General features: G+C 31.8%; 1 protein-coding gene across 9 annotated transcripts in view; it reads left to right on the plus strand.

The window, feature by feature from the left end:
- The first annotated feature begins 8,021 nt into the window (after positions 1–8,021).
- The window catches only part of LOC114271328 (tRNA/rRNA methyltransferase (SpoU) family protein), a 40,313-nt gene continuing 26,183 nt past the window's right edge, over positions 8,022–22,151 (plus strand). For 7 of the 9 annotated variants that reach the window (XR_014348848.1, XR_014348849.1, XR_003632296.2 and 4 more), the window contains exons 1-16: positions 8,022–8,306; positions 9,262–9,355; positions 11,482–11,576; positions 11,683–12,206; positions 12,328–12,538; positions 12,646–12,957; positions 14,738–14,891; positions 15,015–15,152; positions 15,846–15,927; positions 17,223–17,518; positions 17,633–17,746; positions 17,869–18,131; positions 19,717–19,965; positions 20,054–20,206; positions 20,776–20,913; positions 21,041–21,283. Coding sequence is in view for 5 of the 9 variants with exons in the window: in XM_082902204.1 (XP_082758330.1) it covers positions 8,097–8,306; positions 9,262–9,355; positions 11,482–11,576; positions 11,683–12,206; positions 12,328–12,538; positions 12,646–12,957; positions 14,738–14,891; positions 15,015–15,152; positions 15,846–15,927; positions 17,223–17,518; positions 17,633–17,746; positions 17,869–18,131; positions 19,717–19,965; positions 20,054–20,206; positions 20,776–20,913; positions 21,041–21,283 (3,276 nt within the window). In the remaining 4 variants the exon portion in view is untranslated. Of the gene's footprint in view, positions 8,307–9,261; positions 9,356–11,470; positions 11,577–11,682; positions 12,207–12,327; positions 12,539–12,645; positions 12,958–14,737; positions 14,892–15,014; positions 15,153–15,845; positions 15,928–17,222; positions 17,519–17,632; positions 17,747–17,868; positions 18,132–19,716; positions 19,966–20,053; positions 20,207–20,775; positions 20,914–21,040; positions 21,284–22,151 lie in introns of those variants that run through there. The other 2 variants (XM_082902206.1, XM_082902208.1) reach the window with 2 other exon arrangements.

Here is a 22,151-nt window from a genome sequence, read left to right on the forward strand (position 1 = left end):
TCTACTGTTGAATCACCAACCAAAGCCAACCCACACACTGACACACACACCAATACCCACAACACTCAAGCATTGAAATAATATAATTTTTATATATAATAATAATTTATAATAATTAATTATATAATTTTTATAATTTTCGTAAATATAAATCATTTTTAAGTTATGAATGGTTTGATTTATAATACGTATGTATGTAAGGATAAAAAATTTTATAATCAAAAATAATTTTTATAATCAAAAACAATTTATAATACGTATGTATTATAAAAAATTTTATAATAATTTATAATACGTATGTATTATTTGAATCTTTACATTTTTTATTTAAAATTTTTCACAGTAAACCCATCTTCACATTTTATAATACGTATGTATTATTCAAAAATAATTTATAAAAATTTATAATTAATACATATGTAAATAATTTAATACGTATCTTCACATTTACATTTACAGTAAACCCATCTTCACATTTACATATGTATGGTTTAAGGGTAAATTTTTTGATAAATGACTTAAATGATAAATCAAACCATCCATAACCTAAATTTTTTTACCCTTACATACGTATGGTTTAAATAATTTATAAAAATTATTGTCATACGTATGTAAAAATCGATTATAAAAATTGCAAAAATTATTCAAAAATTATTACAGTAAATCCATCTTCACATTTAGATTATTTATAATTTTAAAAATTGCAAAATATAATTTTCGTAAATATAAATCATTTTTTTACCCTTTATTTATAAAATAAAGGGTAAAAAAATTGTAAAAATTGTAAAAATTTAAAAATTTTTAAAAATTATAAAAATTATATAATTGATTATTATAAATTATTATTATATATAAAAAAATTTATAATCAATTTTTGCAATTTTTATAATCGATTTTTACATACGTATGGCAATAATTTTTATAAATTATTTAAACCATACGTATGTAAGGGTAAAAAATTTTAGGTTATGAATGGTTTGATTTATCATTTAAGTCATTTATAAAAAAATTTACCCTTAAACCATACGTATGTAAATGTGAAGATGGGCTTACTGTAAATGTGAATGTGAAGATACGTATTAAATTATTTACATACGTATTAATTATAAATCTTTATAAATTATTTTTGAATAATACATACATATTATAAAATGTGAAGATCGGTTTACTGTAAAAAAATTTAAATAAAAAATGTAAAGATTTAAATAATACATACGTATTATAAATTATTTTTGATAATTTATAAATTATTTTTGATTATAAAATTTGAAAAAATTATTTTTGATTATAAAAATTTTTATCCTTACATACGTATTATAAATCAAACCATTCATAACCTAAAAATGATTTATATTTACGAAAATTATAAAAATTATATAATTAATTATTATAAATTATTATTATATATAAAAATTATATTATTTCAATGCTTAAGTGTTGTGGGTGTGCCCATTGGTGTGTGTGTGTCAGTGTGTGGGTTGGCTTTGGTTGGTGATTCAACAGTAGAAACGCCATTTCAAATGGCGTTTTAAAAAAAAAAAAAAAAATTATTATATCACAGTAAAAGCGCTATTTTAAATAGCGTTTTCTTCAGAAATTTTTTTTATGTTAAAAGCGCGATTTGGAAAAGCGTTTTCTTAATTAAAATCGCGATTTCAAATAACGATTTCACTATTCATCAACTTTTGGCCTCCTAACAGTAAAAGCGCGAATAGTAATGGCGTTTTAGCTTAGTTTTGGAATTCCGTCAGAAGTTGGCCTAGTTTTGGAAATACAATGGAAAAAAAGCTTATATTGGGAAAAGCCTCTCCCTGCAGTCCTCCAGTACCACGTTGAGCCCGTGATTTTGATAATTTAAAGAAAAATGTTTGGAATATCTAAATTGGGAGTACTAAAGGAACTCTAGAGTGTGGGTCTCACTGATTGATGTGATGTTTTTGTCTTAAGTTTTTTTTTTTTTTTTTTTGAATTTCCACCTCATTAGTGCTCCAAAATTAGTGAAATGTATCATTGTTGTAATTTAAATCGTTTAATGTATAAAATTTATTAAATACTATATATAAGTAAAAAATTATGTTGATTGAATATCGATAGTTATCTCATTGAATCAGATTTTTGTTAACTATTTATTTTTTCACCGTCTGTTTTTTATACAAAACTGATTTGATCACGTAACTATCAATATCAGATCAACTTGAAATCTAAATAAAAATATAATACTCGACGAGTTATACATATTGATCGGTTTAGATTATCGAATGAGACCTGTGATGGGCCATTAAGGGTTCAATAGTACCCACTAATTCAATCACATACTAAAAAAAGCGAGCCCCTATTAATGTTTAACAATTTTTAGTTAAAAAGTTATTCTCTTTATTTTTTCTCATGCTTTTTTATTAACAAAAAACTGACTCTGTTTGGTTGTGTTTTTAAAACATGGTTCTACACCTAGATTTGCAAATGATGTTGAAACACGTTTTCAAAACTCTGCAAAGAACTTTGAGACAAACGCGATTTTTGGATTTTTTTTTTTTAGCAAATTTTGCCTAACCGGTCGTCCCACAGATTGACTGGAATAGTGAATTTTTTTTTTTTTTCAATTGATATAGTAATTTTTATATATTCGAAAAAAACATTTTATGAATTTTTTTTTAAAAAAAATTATGTGCTTTAAAATAATTTTTAGTTTCATGTTTGGTTATGAATTGTAATTTTTTGTATCAAATGTCACATCAATAATTTCCTATTCAATTCAAAACTCTTTGCCAAACAAATTTTTCACACTCAAATCATAATTCCAAATATCACAAACTCAAAATACAATCATACTCTCAAATCATATTTACAAAACTCTACCAAACGCAACCTAAAATGTTATTAAAATAACATATTTTTAAATGAGGCCTTATCTCTTAATTTTTTTTGAGTGAGTGATTGGAGGGTGAGAATTAAATTTATGTAGCACGGGGTACATTATAATAAATCTGAATCATAAAATAAAAATTTAAAATAATTTATGAATTGATAAGAGTAGGGGCATTCGCGGTTTGGTTTTTGACGGTTTGCGAACCGGTTTAAACTCGTCCGCATATATGCGGTTTGTGAAAAATTCAACCTATGACTGCCCGCAATGCGGATTGCGATTTGTGCGAATAGAGTTCGCGGATGTGTGGGCAATTGCGAGAGGTTTATGAATTGGACTTTTTTCAATTTCCATATTCAATATAATATAAGATTGTTGGCTACATATTTTGTATAAGCCAATTACAATTCAACGTGTGGCAAAATAAGAATAATATAGGAAGACTATTCAAGTCTTCGATCTTTATCGTACACGTGGCAGTTAATATTGGTTATTACGATATCTAAGTAGCAGTGGATCAACAAAGAGATGCAAGGTGATGTGGCTTCAACGGTTACTCACATTTCAAATTCAAATTTATGAGGAAAAAGCCTAACTGCAAGTGATGGCGTAATGGAGCTAATCCTGAGGCAAATTGATCAGCAATCATAGAGGAGCAGTTCGACAGTTAGAAATGCAGTTCGATGGTCATCCTTGAGCAGTATAAATAGCAGAGAAGGCCCCATAAAAGCCTCCCAGACTCAGATACAAAAAATCAGTCTTATTCTGCTTATTTTACATTTCCAGTTTTACATTTCTAGTCTTACATTTCCTGTACTTAAAATTTATGCACTGCACTTCGTTTATAGGAGTAGTTTCAAGTAAATTGTTGCTGTAAACCTCTGCGAGGCTGACTTTGAATCATTGTAAATTTTTTCATTTTAATGAAATACTTCAATTGTTCTTCATTTAATTGTTATTTTGCCTAATTCTCCTAAATCAAGTCACCAGTAAAAGTCCTCTTCATTGAGACTAAAAGAACTAAAATACAATCGTCTGATAATTGGTTGGTAATTAATTTTCTGTAAGGATTGATTGATACTTGTTGGAGCACTCGCAATTACAATAATAATCTTCAAAAGCCAAAAAGCCAACATATATTAATATTAATTTCAATTTCAATTTCAAAAGTAATTAATAGATTCAATTTCTCATCCATAAAGAAGTAGTTTCAATTTCCTGCAATGTTCACAAAACAAACAAAAATAAACAAAAACAAAAACAATGAAAAACAATGTTCTCAAATAATGTTCTCTACAACATTTCTTTTTGTATCATGAAATTAAGGTTTGGTGTATTGGCCAAAAATAGATAGGATAGGATAAATGAAATCAACGGCCCAAGTTTTTTTTTTTTAAAAAAAAAGGAAAAACTAAGTGTGAGCGGGTTTTTGCGGATGCGGACTCAATCCACAATTATGTCATATTCCAAAACCGCATTCGCATGCACTATGTCTGCAAAATCGCCTATTTATATGCGGATTGCTTTGGGTTTGGCGGATTGTGAGGTTTGGATAACCCTATACCCAACCTTAGACAAGAGTGAGTTTGTAATATTACTCATTATTATTTATGTGGTCCAATTATTTTGCAAGGATTTGACTTCTCAAGTTTAAATTTGTCTTGTTTGAAAAATTCATTATTTTAGTTAGCTATTTAGTTTTTTTAATTATTTTAGTCTTGACTAAAATAGTTGTGTTTGAAAAATTAATTGGTTTTTTATTTTTTGTAATTGATTTGATAGTTGTGAGAGAAAAATTAAAATGATTATGAATTGGATGTAACATTTTATCTTAATAACTACTTTAGCATATTTTGTCTTTTAGTGAGCTATTTTAGCGCAATCCTCTTCCCAAACACTCCCATTATATATTGACAAAATTTGAAATCCGCTCATCACTGGTATAGTTTTGACGATTTAAATTATTTATAATATTGTTAATTTTTTAACATGTTTAATACATTAGAATATAATGAAGAAAGAAAAAAAAAAGGTTAACCAAGTGAGTTTTAAGAGAGTTAAATATTTAAAAGTTAATTAATTTTCGTCTAATTAATTTTTTGAGATATTTCAAATAAATATGATAAAATCTACTTTTTATGTGCGAAGAAATCACAATAAAAGTTGTACCCCCATCCTTTTAGTAGATAATTTATCAATTCCCTTAAATTTTCAAACATTATAACATGACAACAAATATTTTAAAAAATTTAAAGGAAAAACAAAAAGAGAATTATTACAGGAGAAGCATAATAAATTGAAGAACTATAGGAACGTGGTGATGGGCATCTTGTGAAGCAATGCATGGATTGGTAGTTTCAAGTTTTCTGTTTTTATTTATAAAAATACAAAACGTATTTATATTTATTGTTTTTTTAGAAATAATACAAAAAAATATATGTTTAGTACATAGTATATATTTTCCAAACAATTTTATTGATTTATTTTCAAAACAAATTTTGTATATATATATATACATCATTTTTTGGGTAGAACTGGTTCGAACTTAGTTCGGTAAGAGTTTGTTCGAACTTAGTTCGGTAATTTATTTATTTTTTGCATTCGAGTTCGAGCTCGAGCTTGAGCTCGTTAAAGTTTTAACAAACAAATTTAAATATACTAAAATTCGGCTCGTTAACTGGCTCATTTAACATTTATTATTTATATATTAAATAATATAAAATATGTACAAAAATAAGATAAATATGTTATTTATATATATTGAAAAATATAAATGTAAATAATAGTTAATTATAGATGGTACATTTATATAATAGCGGTAGTAAATATTATTATTTTGGTAAAATATTAATTTTTTAAAAGTATATTTATATATTGTATGATCAAAATTTTAATTGTAATTTTAATCTTATAGGCAAGTATGAATTTATAACATTTTTAACTTGTTAAGCCTCGTAAACAGGTTCGAGCTCGAGTCAAGTCTAAGCCAAGTTGGTTCGAGCTCGGTTTGTTAAATTTTTATTGAGTTTGAGCTTGAATTCGAACTCGTTAAAATCTTAATAAAAAGTCCAAACATACTAAAGTTCGATTCTACTAGTTTACTGCTCTAGGTAGAGATTGTGGTTTAAAGTGTGAGGGAGGAACGAGGGGATTAAGGCTTCGTTTAAAATGTGGATTGACTTTTTGACTTTTTTAGTGTGAGACTAAAAAGTCTCATTTATGATAAGTTTTTGGTTTTTTTTTTTTTTATGAGAGAAAAAAAAAATTATGATTTACATGTGACATTTTTTAGTCTGAAACTAAAAAAAACTTATTTTATCTTTTTTCCCAACCCAACTTTCCAAATGAGTGTTAAAGACATACTTTCAAAATAAGTAAAACCACAAGTTTATTGAAGATTTAAAATATTTTTTTGGGGGAAATGAAAACATTTTATCAATGTGTTTTTGTTAAGTATCTTAACGTCTTAATTCATGTGCTTTCGCATTAAATTTAAATTTGATAAAAAAAAAATAACAACCTCAAGTTCTTTGCCAAATGTTTATCAGATAAAGAAAGATCATTTTGTTCTTTAAATCTTTCATTAAATTTGAATTTAATGAAAATTTTTAAAAATGAAACACTGGAAATGTTTTTTTTTTTAAATATAAAATTTGGTGAGAAAAACATTTGAGGCAAGAGAAATTCACAAAATTTTAAAAATATTTTGATAGAAATTTGATGAAACAAGTCGAACAATCCATAACTCACAAATTTTAGTTTGGGTCCGAGAAATTCCGCCTAGGCAAAGCCGGTGGAAATTCACTATTTTATTTTTTTATTATTTTAATAAATTAAAATAGTTATGTTTAGGAAAATAATTATTTTTTTTTAATAATTAAATATAATGTTTGTGAGAAAAAAATAAAATAATTATAAATTCAATATAATATTTTATTTTAGGGGATTTTTTTTTAAGATCATTGGTATTAAGATTTTATAATATAAATGACACTCAATATTTTCATAATATCTAAGGTCCTTTAACATTGATCCAGAAAAAATTTGATCCAGAAAAAATTTCTATACATAAAATTTATCTGGACTCTCCAAACCCAGAGAAATTCTCAGACAAACATTTCCAGAGATTCTCTCACCCAATGAATTTCTCTGGACTCCACAATCCAGAGAAAATTCCCAAACAAATATTTCTAGAGAAATTCTCTCAACTCAAAGAATTTCTCTGGACTACACAACTCAGAGAAAATCCTAGACAAACCTTTCCATATTGCCAACACTTGTATTTGAACCCACAGTTAGAAGTCCATGGGAAAAAGATCAAGAGGATTTGCATTGTGTATCCATTGGAATACACTGTTGGTTGTAAAGAAAAACAAAACCCTTCACACTTTGCTGAGACTGATCCATCTCATCGATTACCACCTCATCTTCACATATTCATCATATATACACAAATATATATATATATATATATAATTCATGTAATTCATTAATCTCAAATACCATTTTTGTAAAATTGATTCAATTTTCAGTGTTATGCTCCAGCTTTGCTTCGAAATTTTCGCAAATTTTGTCCAGGTGAGGGACAATTTCTATACTTATATACATACACATAGGTATATATGTTGGAAGGATGCGCTGCTACGTTGTCACGATGTCGGTAAGTAGGTCGGTGAAGGCAGTGCTGATTGGCGAACTGGTATAGTGTCGGTGTGAGCCAACAACGATTTGGGTCGCGGTGTCAGTGTGTTCGGAGTTGCTGTGATGGACGGTGTGCAAATGATGGTGATTCTCGACAGCGGTGAGAGATAGACGAAGCACTGATTTGATGTAGAAAAGAGAGAAAGAGAAGAGAGAGACTAAACTCATTTTTTGAAGTCCTTTCGTTTATTCTTAAATTTCTCTGTGATATATAAGTTTGGGGTTGAAGGATCTTAGGCATCGTAAAATAATATTATAGATTTCTTTCATTATTAAAAGTGGGAGAGGAAGCTTAAACTAATTTTCATTTTATTTTATTAATTATTTAACATATTTTAATCAAAAAACCCAAAAACTGGCATACATACAAATACGAAACGACCCATTGGCATATACAGATGGAAAATCAAGCACAAACTGGTATACATATACAAATACGATAAAACACAGGGACCTCAAAGCAAACCCCAAAAAATTTTCACAAAACCCTTTGGTTTTAGGGTTTATTCAATAACCATTTGAATTGAATTGAATGCACCGCACAGTTTTCCCCTCCAAGAAGATGTCTGAAACAGGAGAGTCCAATCCAATGGCTTCTTACGTTGCTTCACTGTCCAACAGTTTCCGGCTAGTCCCTCCGGCGGCTGTTCCGGCCATGCTAGATTGTGTTTTAGCTTCAACCGGATTGTCTCCTTCATTGCTTTGCTCTTCTCTTCTGGATGCTTCCCCTAATCTCATCAAGGTACTACTTTCTTTTTTATCAAGACCCAATTATGCTTGGTTGCTGAGAAAACTGAGCAAACCAACACTCTGTTTGATAAGTTAGGAGAGATAAAGAAGAAATGATTATATAAGTGAGAGAACGTAAAGAATGAGAAAAAAAATTGTGTCTTTTCTCTTTTTGGAGAATAAAGAAGAAGAGTAAAGATATTAATTTATGTATTATTTTGTTTGGTTAAACTATATAAAAAGAAGAAGAAATTATTTATAGGGGTCATCAAATGTCAAATTTATTATCTTTAGGTATAATAAAAAAAAAGTAATTTATTGATTTTTTTTAAAATTTTATTTAAACGAGAGAAGTAGGTTTTTCTCAATTTCTTCCCGTCTCACCTCATTTCTCTCTTCTTTACTTATCAGAATCAAGTTAAATGAACCCAAAAAAAGAAAAAAAAAAAAAGAAAAAAGAAAAAAAAGAAATTGCATTTCTTATCATTTCTTTTCAAACCACTCAATTCAAACGGGTTGTAAAAGACATATGTATCTATTCTATTACACAATGCAAACAATTGAATTGGTATGAGTTACCCAAAAATAAAATAGAATACTTGAATTGGTATGAAAGTCACAGATTTTATTGATTATTAAACTACCCTTCTTCATTCTTATATGACTGCTAAATTTAAATCCACCCAATTCAAATACAACCATGGGCTCTTTGTAACAGCATGATATGTAACTGCAAATTTCAAGCACATCCACGTGGGTGTGCACAACTTCTAATATATACATATATGGTCTTAATTGGGTAAAAAGTGGATTTGTAAGCGAATGCTTTCACTTTGCATGGGCTTTAAGATTCCAGATGTTTAGAATTCACCCCTAACGGTTCTCAGCAGCCAAACAAAGTGTAAATTTAAGTGTATGTTGAGTTTTTTTTTTATCTATTAATTATCATATATTTGTTTGTAAAATAGGACGTTATCCTGGGAAATGGAAAATTTGATTCTGAGCAGCGCAATTATGTCAGGTCATATGCAAGTGCGCTCTGTCATCTTTTGAAGAAATTAGGTGAGTTGCATTCCCGAGTCCAGCTAGAGGACAGGTTTTGTTTTTGTGTTTGGTTCAAAGAGGCAATATGCTGTATGATCAGGAAGCCTACTGTAAACTCTGTTGTAATGATTTCTTTGTTTATGCACCTTTTTTGTTGAAACAAAGGTTACTTTGTTTATGGACATTTGTATTGTAAAAATTATGATTTCTTTGTTTATGTTCCTTTGTTTAGTTTGTCCACTGTAAATTGATATTGAAACAATTTCTGTCTGGCTTTTTCTCTGATAAACAAAATATTATTAACAAAAGTGCCAAAAAGGGGGGCAGACCCTATACCAAAAGCACCAAGAGGAGGTGATACCTATATATTCAAAAAGCCCAAATCCTATAAATTATATATCCATGGCAAAGTACATTGTTAAAAAAGATGAGTTATGAGACATTTTTAAAGAAGATGTGTTGTGAATGATAACATCATTTTCCAAGCACGGTGTTTTTGAGAAAACTTTGAATGCCTCTTTCAATCATTTGTGTCGTTGATTTCTAAGAGGAGTGGTGGGGGTGGAGAATATTAAGGATTTTAGGCCCATATCTTTATTGGGAGGGGCATATAAAATATTGGCTAGAGGGTCAAAGGAGGTGCTTTTAGAGGTGGTTTCAGAATGTCGAAATACTTTTGTAGGAGCCAAAGTTTGGACGATTTTGGATGCATTTTTTTATAGCTATTGAGAATTTGGATTTGAGGTTGAGGAGTGGTATTCTGGGGTTGGTTTGCACATTGGATACTGTGAAAGTGTATGATCACGTGAATAAGGATTTTTTTTTGCTACACATGAGAATAAATTAGGGTAGGGCAAATTGAGGCCTGTATATGAGATGGTCGAGATGGATAATTTACTACTAGTATACTTTGTTACTTGTATTCTTCTAAAATTTTGTGAAGTACCTGAAGTGGACACTTGAGACTTGGGTTGTGCATCTAGCATAAATATATTTAAGTAGTAGAGTTTATTATTAAACTGAGTATAAAACTCTTGCTTTATTCATAAAAGCTCCATATTAGTTTGTAAACAACATTTTGCCCTAAATAAATCAAGTATTTGAGAAATATGAAATTTATCCATGTTATGTGTCATTGGACATAAGAATTAGATGACTCCAACACATAGACACATCACACGTGACACCCATACCCAAGTCCATGTAACTTAGTTTGTATATATATATGATGTGGGTTTGCCTTTATCTTCTTTTAGACAGTTCTATCTTAGAATTTTCTTTTAAATTAATAGCTCTTTGGGATTTCCTAGTAGAGAGAGTTGAAGAAAGGTTAAGCTGTTGGAATAAGGCTTACCGTTTCCTGTGGGGAGAGCTTACCTTCAGTCGAAGTACTGAAGCAAGCTTGCCAACTTGTTTGATATGTCTCAGTACAATCTTGCTTTGGTTGTAAAGAAATTGAATTTTTTTAAAAAAAATTTATTTAGGTAATTATGGGAATGAATTTAAGTGGATTAAGATGCTATTTGTTGTCCTAAATTGCTAATAATGAGTTGAGCTCTTGAAAAATTCTGTAGTGCTCACGAACCTAACCCTTTTGTGCAAATGACAAATGGTTTTGGAGGTTTGCTTGAGAGCAAAAGAGCTTCTGAAAAATTAGTGTTCTTGAAGTATGACTTGGATAGTAGAGAGTGGTGGGTTAAGGTTGTTTGATAAACCTGTGATGTGGGAATTAGGAAAGCCATCATGAATTGACTTGAATTATGAAGGAGGTGAAGTTGAAGGTTAGTGATACAAACTGAAATACCAAATGGTTGGTGTGAAAGGGTGCCTCCCACAAAGAACTTTCATCACAGAGTTTTAGAAAATTTAGGGGTTGCGCTTCTTTTAGTTGATATATTATAGAGTCAATCCAAACCATTTCGCCCCCCTTTTGATGAAAGCTATATCACAAGAAATTTTTGTTGTTGTTCTAATTCTAATATAATTTTCTTCGAGTTTGTAAACATGGTTAGTAGATCTTATGTATTATTTGCTTATGATCAATAATAATGGTTTTGTGTCCTTGGTTGTTAAGTTTGGAAGTAGGATACCTATGCTAAACATAGTGCTCATCTGCTTGGTTGTTCACAAAAGTTTCTTGGCAGGTGCTAGCCTTGGTGCTTTGCAATCATTTATTTGGAAGATTTTAGTCCCATTGATGAAGTTGGTACATGCGCATGATTGTGATATACTTAACGAGGTAAAATGGCAGTCACATTATTATCATGTGTATTTTGTATACTAAATTCTTCAATGTCATGCTTACAACATATTTCATTCTTTACCTTACACGAGTTTGGATTTAGACTGCAGATTCTTTCTTTGATGTTGTGATTGAAACAAACTCTTGGGGGATTGTAGAAGCAACCATGGTGCCATTTTTTCTAAGATTGGTTGGTCTATCTATGGGAATGCTTCAAAGTGAAGAATTGGCGATTTATGGATGGAGCAGAAGCTCAGTCTTTCTTGGAATTGAAGAGCAGCTAGCTAATTCAGACATTAAAGACTCCATGATTTCAGACTCTGTGTCTTTCTCTTTTCCATTGGATGTTTCATGCTATAGTTTAATCTCAATATTGGATTCTGCTGTACGAAATCATTTAGCTGCTGGAAACACATCAGAATCAAGTTGGGCTAGTGGGCGCTATGCAGAAAAGTTTGCAAAAAATTTTCTATGGGATCTTTGTAACATGACTGTTCGAATGCTTTTACAAAGTATAGAACATCGGTATTGTGCAATTAAATTTCTCCTACCTAGCATATTTAAAGCATTTGCTTCTCACCCTGCTTTTGAAATCGCAGTTCGTGGGCAGACATATATACTTTCCAGGTAAAATGGCTACCATTTGTTCTAACAGCACGAATTTTGTCTAGTGTGAAGTCAATACCAGACATGTTATGTTTCTCAGTTTCTGTCATTAATTCCTGACTACACCCTGTTGATGTTCCAGGAAACATTTCTTTGAAAAAATATGGCCATGCTGCAGAACACTGTTTTCTATGGGACCTTTGGAGAGAAGAGATTCATACAATGTGCTCTCTTTGTATTTTTCTTTTTTCTCTTGTACTGATGGGTGTGACAATGATGATGCTAGTGACAGAGAAGATGGGTTTGATATAAGAGCGGAGAAAGAGTTCTGGGATGAGATAAAAAAGGGCTTGGTATTCGAGCACTCTTCCTCTAATATTTCGATTTGCTTTCATGTATGCTCTAGGAAAATAAATATTCTTTTTGCATCTCTTTTTGTTGTTGTAAATTGGCTTGCTAGGTTGATATGGAAGGCTTAGTGAGGAAACAGTCATTACATATATTGAAGATGATGCTACAGATAAATGAGGGGAGCCAATGCTACTCCGGTGTTTTTGAGATGATATCAAGTAGTAAAACTTCAATGCCTAATGGTTTGACAAAAAAGGGGCGGTGGGCTGACATGGAAGCCAAATCATTGGGTGTAGGAAAGATATGCAATTCACTTGATCCCTCTTTAAACAGTCTTCAGAAATGGGAGGCGTTCTTTCTTTTGTACGAAATGCTTGAAGAGTATGGTACTCACTTGGTTGAAGCAGCATGGAATCACCAGGTAGGTTAATCATGTTTTTCGAACTTATCATAAATGATCCTTCTGAATTGCTATTTGAACACTATATGCATTGGTAATGTATTGGCCATTAGGCAACACTTTTTATTTTATTAGAGTTGGTTTTTTGATAAGTAAAGATTTTATTAATGAAAAGGACATTGATATTGTCCTTGTACAATGTAGCTAGTTAGAGTGGTAGAAAAGAAGAAGAGAAGGAAACTCGTAGAGAGTGAGAGGTTTTGGATGCAGATCTAGTTGCTACAAAGTATTTGAAGCAATTGGATTGTCACATGACAAAATGGTAGTTATGGGTTCAGCCCAACGTTGTTGGATTTGGCTTGAAAGGCTAACGTTCGATAAAAAATGGTCCAACAAGAAAAACTCATTGCTTTGTTGTGATCTAAGGCGGTTTTTGGCAAATTCCTTTGCTTGGGTCTCCGAATTCGCAACTGGTTTAGGAAATATTTGTTTTGTCAATTAATTTTTCTACAAATTTCCAATTGTTGTGCCGTTTGTTTTTGTATGTTTCTGTTACTTCGTTCTATCCAAGTTTGGGATCAACATTTTTAACAATATTATGATTTTCTTTATTGTTTTCGTGTTTATTGTTAAACTACAATTACTCAGTAAATTCTCTTTCTTAGAAGCTAAGCAAGATTAGTCTGAGTTAAACTTGGCCATTTAAGCTAATGAAACAATTAGTTGCTTAAGCTAATTAGTTCTTAGAACAAAAGAGAGAAGGATGGAGAGAGTTTGAGAGAAACTTTATTCTTGAGAGTTAGAAGAGAAAGTTAGAGAAAAGAAAGAAATATGAAGAAAATCAAAGGGAATAAAATTTGTTTGGTTATGAGCTTTGAAAAGAATTTTCAAAACTTATAACTCATAACCAAACACACAACTCAAAACTCTATTGAAAATTCTATTCAAAACTCATAACCAAACTCTTTTTAAAATTCAATTCAAAAAAATAATTTGTCATTTTGGTCTAAAAAAATAATTTCTATATTTAAAAAATATCAAAAACAGATATAACTTTTTTTCTTCCAAATAACAGGTGGCGATTGGCAATTGTAAAAAAAGAAAAGAAAAAAAAGGCACTGTTCCAGTCAACCTGCCGGACGACTGACCGGACGTTTGGGAGGATGACCGGGTAGACTCAAAATTTAAAAAATTCTATGCTATCCAAACATGATTTGAAATGTGTTTTGGAATGTGACATTGGAATCAATTTTTGAAAACTTAAATCAAACGAAGTATTGAAATATGCACTGGAATTCTAGAGCTCCTCCAAACACAGCCCGAAGTTCTGTATTACCTTTCCATAATATGATTTTGTTTTTGGCTGCAAGAGCTGTTTTAAATTAGTAAAAACTGTCTTCCACATTGTCTTATGGTTGGGGCCTGGGCATTAGTATGGGTGTTGCACCCACAGATGAAGGCTTGTTGGGTTAAGTACTTCACTGATAGCTGTGGATCTAGAGGGTCCTATCTCTGGAAACAACTGCCTATCAAAATTGTGTCTCTCATTTTCAGTGTCTGGAAACAGGAAGCAATTTGTCTGATAATATCCTCTGATGCATTGTAATCAAGCATTCTTTAAAAGCTTATGGTAAATATGACACTTCACTATTATCTTATGTTTTTGTGTCTTACTTCATATATGTGTATTGATTTCTCAAAAGGGCTCGTAGTCATTGCAACATGCAGAATTTACTACTAGTTTGGTCTTACTTAGCTTAATAGGTGTTGTCTGATCATGTAATGCTTATAATCTTTGCAGATAACCTTGTTGCTGCAGTCTTCTGTTCCACATGATGATTCCATGAAATCTTTTAGTGGAGGACTTAATCAAAATCAGATGGAGGGATCAGTGGATATATTTAGTTGGTTGGCTGTTTTGTGGCAAAGGGGTTTCTTGCATGACAATCCTCAAGGTACCAGTAACTTGTCAATTTTACTAGTTAATTAGATGGTAGAAGTTGGTTTCTTGTAAACCATGTTGGGACAATTTTAGTCAAGAAAAATTTACTGTCCTTTCTGTTATGTTTGTACTGCAGTAAGGTGCTTGATCATGGAGTCATTTTTGGGCATCGAGTGGAAGAACTATAGGCACTGTGCCGAATTAGTGCCTGAAGATTTTGTGCTCGGTCCATTTATTCAAGGATTGAATGATCCTGTGCACCATAAAGATTTTGGTTCGTTCTCAATTTGTTTAGTTTTTTTTGTAGAGAGTCTGGTAGGGAACTATATTTGCTCCTAATTTTCAGTTTTAAGGGGTATGGCCATGAATTATGCCTTATATGCTTAATTTTTATTTATTTATTTATTATTTGCATTGTACTGATAGAAGCATGAGCATAGTCCTAGCAATGGGGTAATGGTTTTGAGGCTGTCTCCCACTTTTGGCTGCTGAATTCTTTTTGGCCAGTGTTTTCAAAGTTCTAGCACTTTCTTTTGGGATTTATATGCATGAAGGAGAGGCTGGATATGTGCTCAATAACTGTGAGGCGAGCAAAGAAAATAATTTTGAATATTAGTACCTGAATATTTTGTGTCTGGTCCATTTATTCACAGATGGAATGATCCTGTTCACCATTAAGAGAAAACCTAAGGGCTTCAATATATAGATGGATATATCTTTAGTGAAAACCTGCTGAAAAATCCAAATTCAAATACATATACATATAATACATGTATATATATTTGGTTTGTTTCCCTACGATCTCCAAAATTGACTTGAAAGACTATTTAAGCTTGTTGTTTGATACTAAGACCATTTAAGCTTGTGATGCCACATGCTCCGTAGTTCTTTATTTTGTAGTTCTTCTGTTTGTAATGCCTTTTCTTTTTTTCTTTTTTTTTGTCTTTTTTCCCCCCTCTCTTTTTAGGAATAAAAGGAATCTACTCTTCAAGGACAATTGAAGGTGCAACCAAATTTATGTGCCAATACGGCAGTTGCCTGAATTTTAGGTACACTATCATGTTTGGATGGGTTATCCTTTCAACTTTAGAGTAAATTTTTGAACTAAAATTTAATTTCACTTCTTTGAATTAACTGTATCTAGTTTCACTAGTCTACCAAAACATAGGCATAATTTGCAGGGGAAAAATGCAGTCTTCCTCTTTATTATTTGTGTAATATTAATATCAATGAGTTTTCCATTTCCCTGGTTTTCAATCACTTGGATTATAATTGCAAATAGTAGAAGGATAATCCTGTCCAATCACTGAGGTCCTTGAATACATTACTAGGTTTTCACTTCGTAATTAGTGCTGACATTTTCGAACTTGTAGAGTTTTATTCTGATATAGATCAGGTGAATACATTTGGGATTTCATTCACAATGCTAATTGCAATGTTGCTACCTGATGGGCATTGGGCTTGTAGAGCACAGCCACTGTATTAAGTTACAGATAATCTGGATTTGTTGTGTCTACCTTAGAATTACAAGTGATTGGCTTTTTCATCAAAGGGCTGTGAATTTTTATAATATAAATAAACATCTTCAATAAACGAAAAGAAAATTTTTCTTCAATTATTTGTTTAGCTTATAGAAGTTTCTAAAGATGTTTCTCACCTTATAAAACTAATGATCAACAAAGCCTGGTATTACAATTTATGTCCAAAGTATTTTCTACATTCTCCAAGTTCATCTTAGGAACGGTGGTGTCATTGGTTTGTTAATTGCCTCTCTGTGGGCCCTGTGGTCAATGTGTTGTAGCGCATGAATTGTTCATAAAATCTAGTTGGTTTGTTTACCCCTAGCCTTATGATGTATATCTGTTAGACCAATCACATAGGGTGACTGGTCACATTTTCTGTAAGTGTGTTACACATGGAGATCTGGAATTTTCCCTATAAACCAAATGAGAAATCCCATCAGTGCAAAGTTCTTGGGGCTTTCCCACATAATTGGTCTAAATAGTCCTTTAGCTGTGTGGTTGTGTTATGTAGCAAGATACTAGGAAGTCCTTAATGTGTGTGTTTGACCCTAACTCTTAGATTTTGAGATTTATCCTAAAGCTCTTTGTGATTGAATTTTTTTGATGATTATTGTCATCTCATCTATGTTTTCTGCAATGAGGCTGTGACCTGTTCAAGAAATGTCCCCTCTGTGTGGGTTGGGATTCTGGGAGGGCTACCAACTGGATTATGATTGGTTGTTCTCCCACTCTCTTCTCAGAAGATCTGTTGTATTTATGTGCTTAGAAGTTAGTTTTGGGACTAGATAGTAGTTGATATATGGTATGCCATATAATTGCAGGAAGTGTATTGCATTTTTGATCAATTTGGCATCTACCACTAAAAAGCAGTCTTTTGGGCGAGCTGGATTGATGGGACTGGTAGAATGCATTGCTTCAGCTGCTTGTGGAGTGCAAATACATAGAAAGCATGAAGTTGAATGGTGCAAAGACGGTTCCTTTGACATGGTTCAGGACCTCCAGGTGCATTCTGTTACAGCAAGTTCTTTTCATAATGATAAAGAAGACTTACTGGATGTTTTGAGATATATCATAGAGAGCAGCAAGCAACATTTTAATCCTAACTATCGTCTTCGAGGTATCTACTCACAATTCTGGTTCGGTTATGATATTCTTTTTCCAACAGTTGAGTAACTGAATCGATAAATAAGCTTGGTAATGATCACCGTGAAACCTTTGTTTTGGTTACCAGTCTGTGACAAAGTTGTGGACACTGCTGCTTCAGTAATGCGTGCATTTGATGTGTCTCTTGAGATCCTTCTGCATTTCATTTCAGCAGTGCCACAAGAATTTACTGATTGTGGTGGTATGTTTTTTATACATGGCGTACCATACTTAATACACTTTAATTACTGCTTCCTACTTTTATAATTCTTTATTCTGTTAGGTTAAGTTCTTTTCTTTCTCCTTTCTCTTGTGAAATTATAGGTTCTTTAAGAGTAAAAGTTCAAGAATGGCTTTCTGCTTGTGATGATAAACATTGTACTTCCACTTGCTGCAGTGCTGTGGTGCAGCTTTGGAAGAGTCTGTGCAATTTCCCTAGAAGTTTTATAGGTCTTCGTCATTCAGTGAGTGCCTTTGTTAATTATGATGATGAAGACTTGGATACATGGGGATTTGAAGCAAAAAGATGGGCAAGAGTTGTATTCCTTGTAATTAAGGAGGATCATCACGTGGATCCTATATTAACGGTTACCTTCTTTGCTTTCCTGCTAATTATGAATGCTTTACTTTGTATTCTTAAAATTTCTCTGAAAATTTTCTGGCTCTTATTATCTCTGGTTTGTAAGTTAAAAAAGTTTTTGTTGAAAATGTTCTTGTTTCTAAGTTGTGGAGTATAGTATTGCAATATTTGCATCTTGTTGTTTAATGTGCCAAGACTAGGGTAATTTAAATGCTTTTTTCTTCACTTGACTGTGGTAGAGTTCTATTCTTTTATTTATTCAACTTAACCAAGGTTAGATTACATCACTTTGTTGATTATATTACCTATTTGGATTTGCTTGCTTGCATCTCAATCCAGTTTTTTTCAATTATACTTTTATGTCATAACTACATCCTTGTACCATATTTTCCACTTCTATCATGCAATATTTTCTACAAAGCACTGTAGCATATGCCCATCCCCATTATTCATTGAACTGATCCACTTTTTATGCAGCTTTGGTTTTGTTTCTAGAATTCATTCAATTTTTTTTCTAGATTTTGTACAAATCATTATTTTATTATCATTTAGAATAATTCAGGCCTGAGATCATGTGATTTTCATTGCACACGTGTATTACTTGTCAATTTTTTTTTTTTTTTTTTTTTTTTTTGTGCAGAAATGTGCATTAAAAAATGACCAATCACATTTTTTTGGAACCTCATTTTTTTAGTTTGGTATTCACCTCCTTTATCTCCATTAATCTGATCTGGCAAAAGAATACATAATAATTTTTTTTGTTAAGTACGAAAGAATATATAATTAATAGGATAAATTACTCTTTACACCCTCAGGTTGGGCCAAAAACACAATGCCCCCTTGAAGTTTGATTTGTGAAACTAAACCCCCTTGCTTGTAAGCTATTTTTCTACTTAGTGGCTAATGGAAAAATATATGAACAGTAAAAACCTACGTTTGTTTTTTATTGACTTAGAAAAAACATATGATAAGGTTCCTAGAGAGAAAATGTAGAGAGTTTTGGAAAGTAAAGGAGTATAAATTAGAAATATTAATATAATTAAAGAGATGTATGATGGAGCCGTGGCTAGTGTGAGAGTAGTAGGGGGAAACTAAGTGAATTTTTATAACGATAGTGCTACATCAAGGATCAACATTTGGTACTTACTATTTTGCATTAGTTATGATGACTTACTAGGAACATTCAAGAGGTGTGTGTTTAGTTTTAGTTGATAAAAGACGAGGAGTAAACTTTAAGCTAGAATTGTTGAGAGATACTTTAGGATCTAAAGGGTTTAGATAAAGTAGGACTAGGATAGAATGTGTGCAGACGTACTAGTTTGGGGTTTATCACGTAAACCTTCATAGGTTGTTAATATGCACTAATTGGCTATTGACGTGCAAATTAGCTTGCTCATAATTTTTTAAGAGACCAATTCCACCGCCCACTTGCGGGGGCCCCATTCAAAATTAGAGCAAACGCCTTGTATGAATTGGCCCCAAAAGCTTATTGGGCTCTATACGGACTTGCTCATATGAACTAGGTGTAGTTATCAGCTTTTAGTTTCTGCTTTCTGGAGGCTTTTAACACTGATCTTATTCTCTTTGTGCAGTTTATTCAAACTCATGGCATTGATATCTGCAAACAAAACAATCATCTTGAGTGCATACCAGTAAAATTTCTCATCCTTGCCTTGAGCTTAATTCGAGAGCTTCAAATAATGCAAGAGAGAGTGGCTGACACTGGTAAGAGAGGTAGAACGAAAACGGAAGTTGCATTGCTTGAGATAGTGGACCATTTGAGTTCCACAGAAATTTCTATCATCATTGAGAAATTTTCCAAATTATTTCTTTCTATATTGGTATGGATCATTGTGCACACTCCTGTTAGTTTCCACACTAGGTTATTTTGACGCTGGTGCAAATGAAAATCATTCCGTCTGTATGTAGGAGGGATTGGTTGCATTTGCCACGTCATCTTGTTCCATATTTTTGTCTGGTATGCTGGAGGACACTGATCTGCCTTGTTCTTTAAGAGGAAAGCTTGGAGGACCAAGTCAACGTCGATTGTCGCCCTCTGCCACCACTGCTGTGCTGCAAGCTGTATGGTTCTTTGAAAATCTTAAATTACTTATCTAACTGTTTTAGAGCTTAGTTACTTAAGTTTCCTTCTATGCTTATATTCATGGCTACTGAAGAATATTATTTTTAGTTATTTATTTTTTGTATTAACCACCATCCGATCGTGATAGACAATTTTACTTTTTGACTTTGTAAATTGTTCACTTATTGGAGATTCAGTAAAACTCTTGTTGAATGCTTTTCCAAATTTTTAGTTGCAGTGTTTTTGGTAGGACTGTTACACTTCTATCTTGAAAATAAGAAAGAGAGATAGGGATTATTGGATCAAGTTGTCTTCATGAAGATAGGTTGTTTTGTTTCACTTTTAGGTTTCGTATTCATTTTGAACCCTTCCACTAATTTTATTACTCTATTATACATGCAGTTCTGTGACAATGAGCTTTTCTCTTAGTTTTGGACATTTATGGCTCCTTTTCCTTGTTTTCATTTCTCATCGGTCATTCAGGTTTTAGTCCAGTGTTATTTGTTAATACATGTTAATAGCACTGGATTGTTAATTTTTCTTGTCTTTCTTCCTTATGGATGAATAGATAATGTCGATGAAGGCAGTTGCATCTATCTCATTGTGGTGTGTACAATTTGAAAGTGATGGTATACTCAATTTTGCATTCATCTTCTTGTGGAAATTCTTCTGGAATATTGTTTCATCACCAACGTGTGATTCAGAGGTATTTTTGCATTGCATTTGCTAGGGTGATCTAAAGGCATTTGTAATAATGAAGATCTTAGTTACCATTTGAATTTGTTAGTTTGAGTAGGATGCTTTCACTAATTGACTTAAACTGATCTGAATAGACTGCAGCAGAAATTTGGCTGGCAGCGTATGAAGCATTGGCTCATGTTCTGAAAGCCATAGTCTCTGCATTCTCTTCTTTTGCTTTGGATCTCATTATGGAAAATCAAGAACCCTCATCACCGAACGCAGAAGGCAAACCCCTATTCGATTCCTTGGTTCTTTCTTTTCTTCAGAACATCAATAATCTCATTGCAGTTGAATTGATGGTGCAATCTCGACGGGCAATTTTGATGAATTGGAAGGTGGTTTTTCTTTTTTGACTGTTGTTTTCTGTTTTGTGTACATGCGTATGAATATATTGTATATAGGCATGCAAGCATGTGTTCTTGGACTGTTTTCTTTTTTTCTGTATGTTTTTTTGGGAAATCCTAACATGCTGTATCTTTTCTTCAAAATTTCCGTCTTTTTTATTGTTTTCCTTCCTTCCATCCTATGAAGCATGGTGATGCAGAGTATAAGAAACTCAAGGAAGGCTAAATTCGGAGAAGTGATGATATACTTGGACATTGACATGATTTCATAGAAAAACTAATAGAAATCTTCTATAATTATGTTTCTAGTATTATTAGTTTTATTTTTTTATTATTTTTATGTTTTTTAGGATTTTTAAGGTATTTTGGTAATTTTGTATTTGCCAACATGGGTTGTATGGGTCGCCGATGGGTCGTCTTGTGGATCAAGTTATTTAATTACTCTTTGGGTTTGTGTGATGCAACCCTAGCTGTAGGTGTGATGCCTAAGGGATTCTAGGAGTGATTCCTAGATCTTTCTTGTTCTTCTCCGTCTTTCCCTCTTTTTATTTTCTGTTTAAATTTACTATTCTCGGATTGCTATTCATGGTCCTCTAAAAGTGCACTTTTCAACCCCAAAATCCCATCCAGTCACCTCCAAATCAACCCTAATCCCTTCCCCTACCTATTAGCCTTTAATTTAACCCTTAAAACCCTAACTTAGAAAATATGAGGAAGAAGAACTCCGAAAATATGAGGAAGAAGGAATATATTTCTGTTATATTCAAAACTTTTTATTTTACAAGACCAAATGACACTCCTTATATAGGAGATATTACAAACATCATTATAACCCATTATATGCCACTTACATATTATA

The sequence above is a fragment of the Camellia sinensis genome, chromosome 13, assembly GCF_055761805.1.
Source record: "Camellia sinensis isolate YWXY chromosome 13, ASM5576180v1, whole genome shotgun sequence".
Lineage (NCBI taxonomy): Eukaryota > Viridiplantae > Streptophyta > Magnoliopsida > Ericales > Theaceae > Camellia > Camellia sinensis.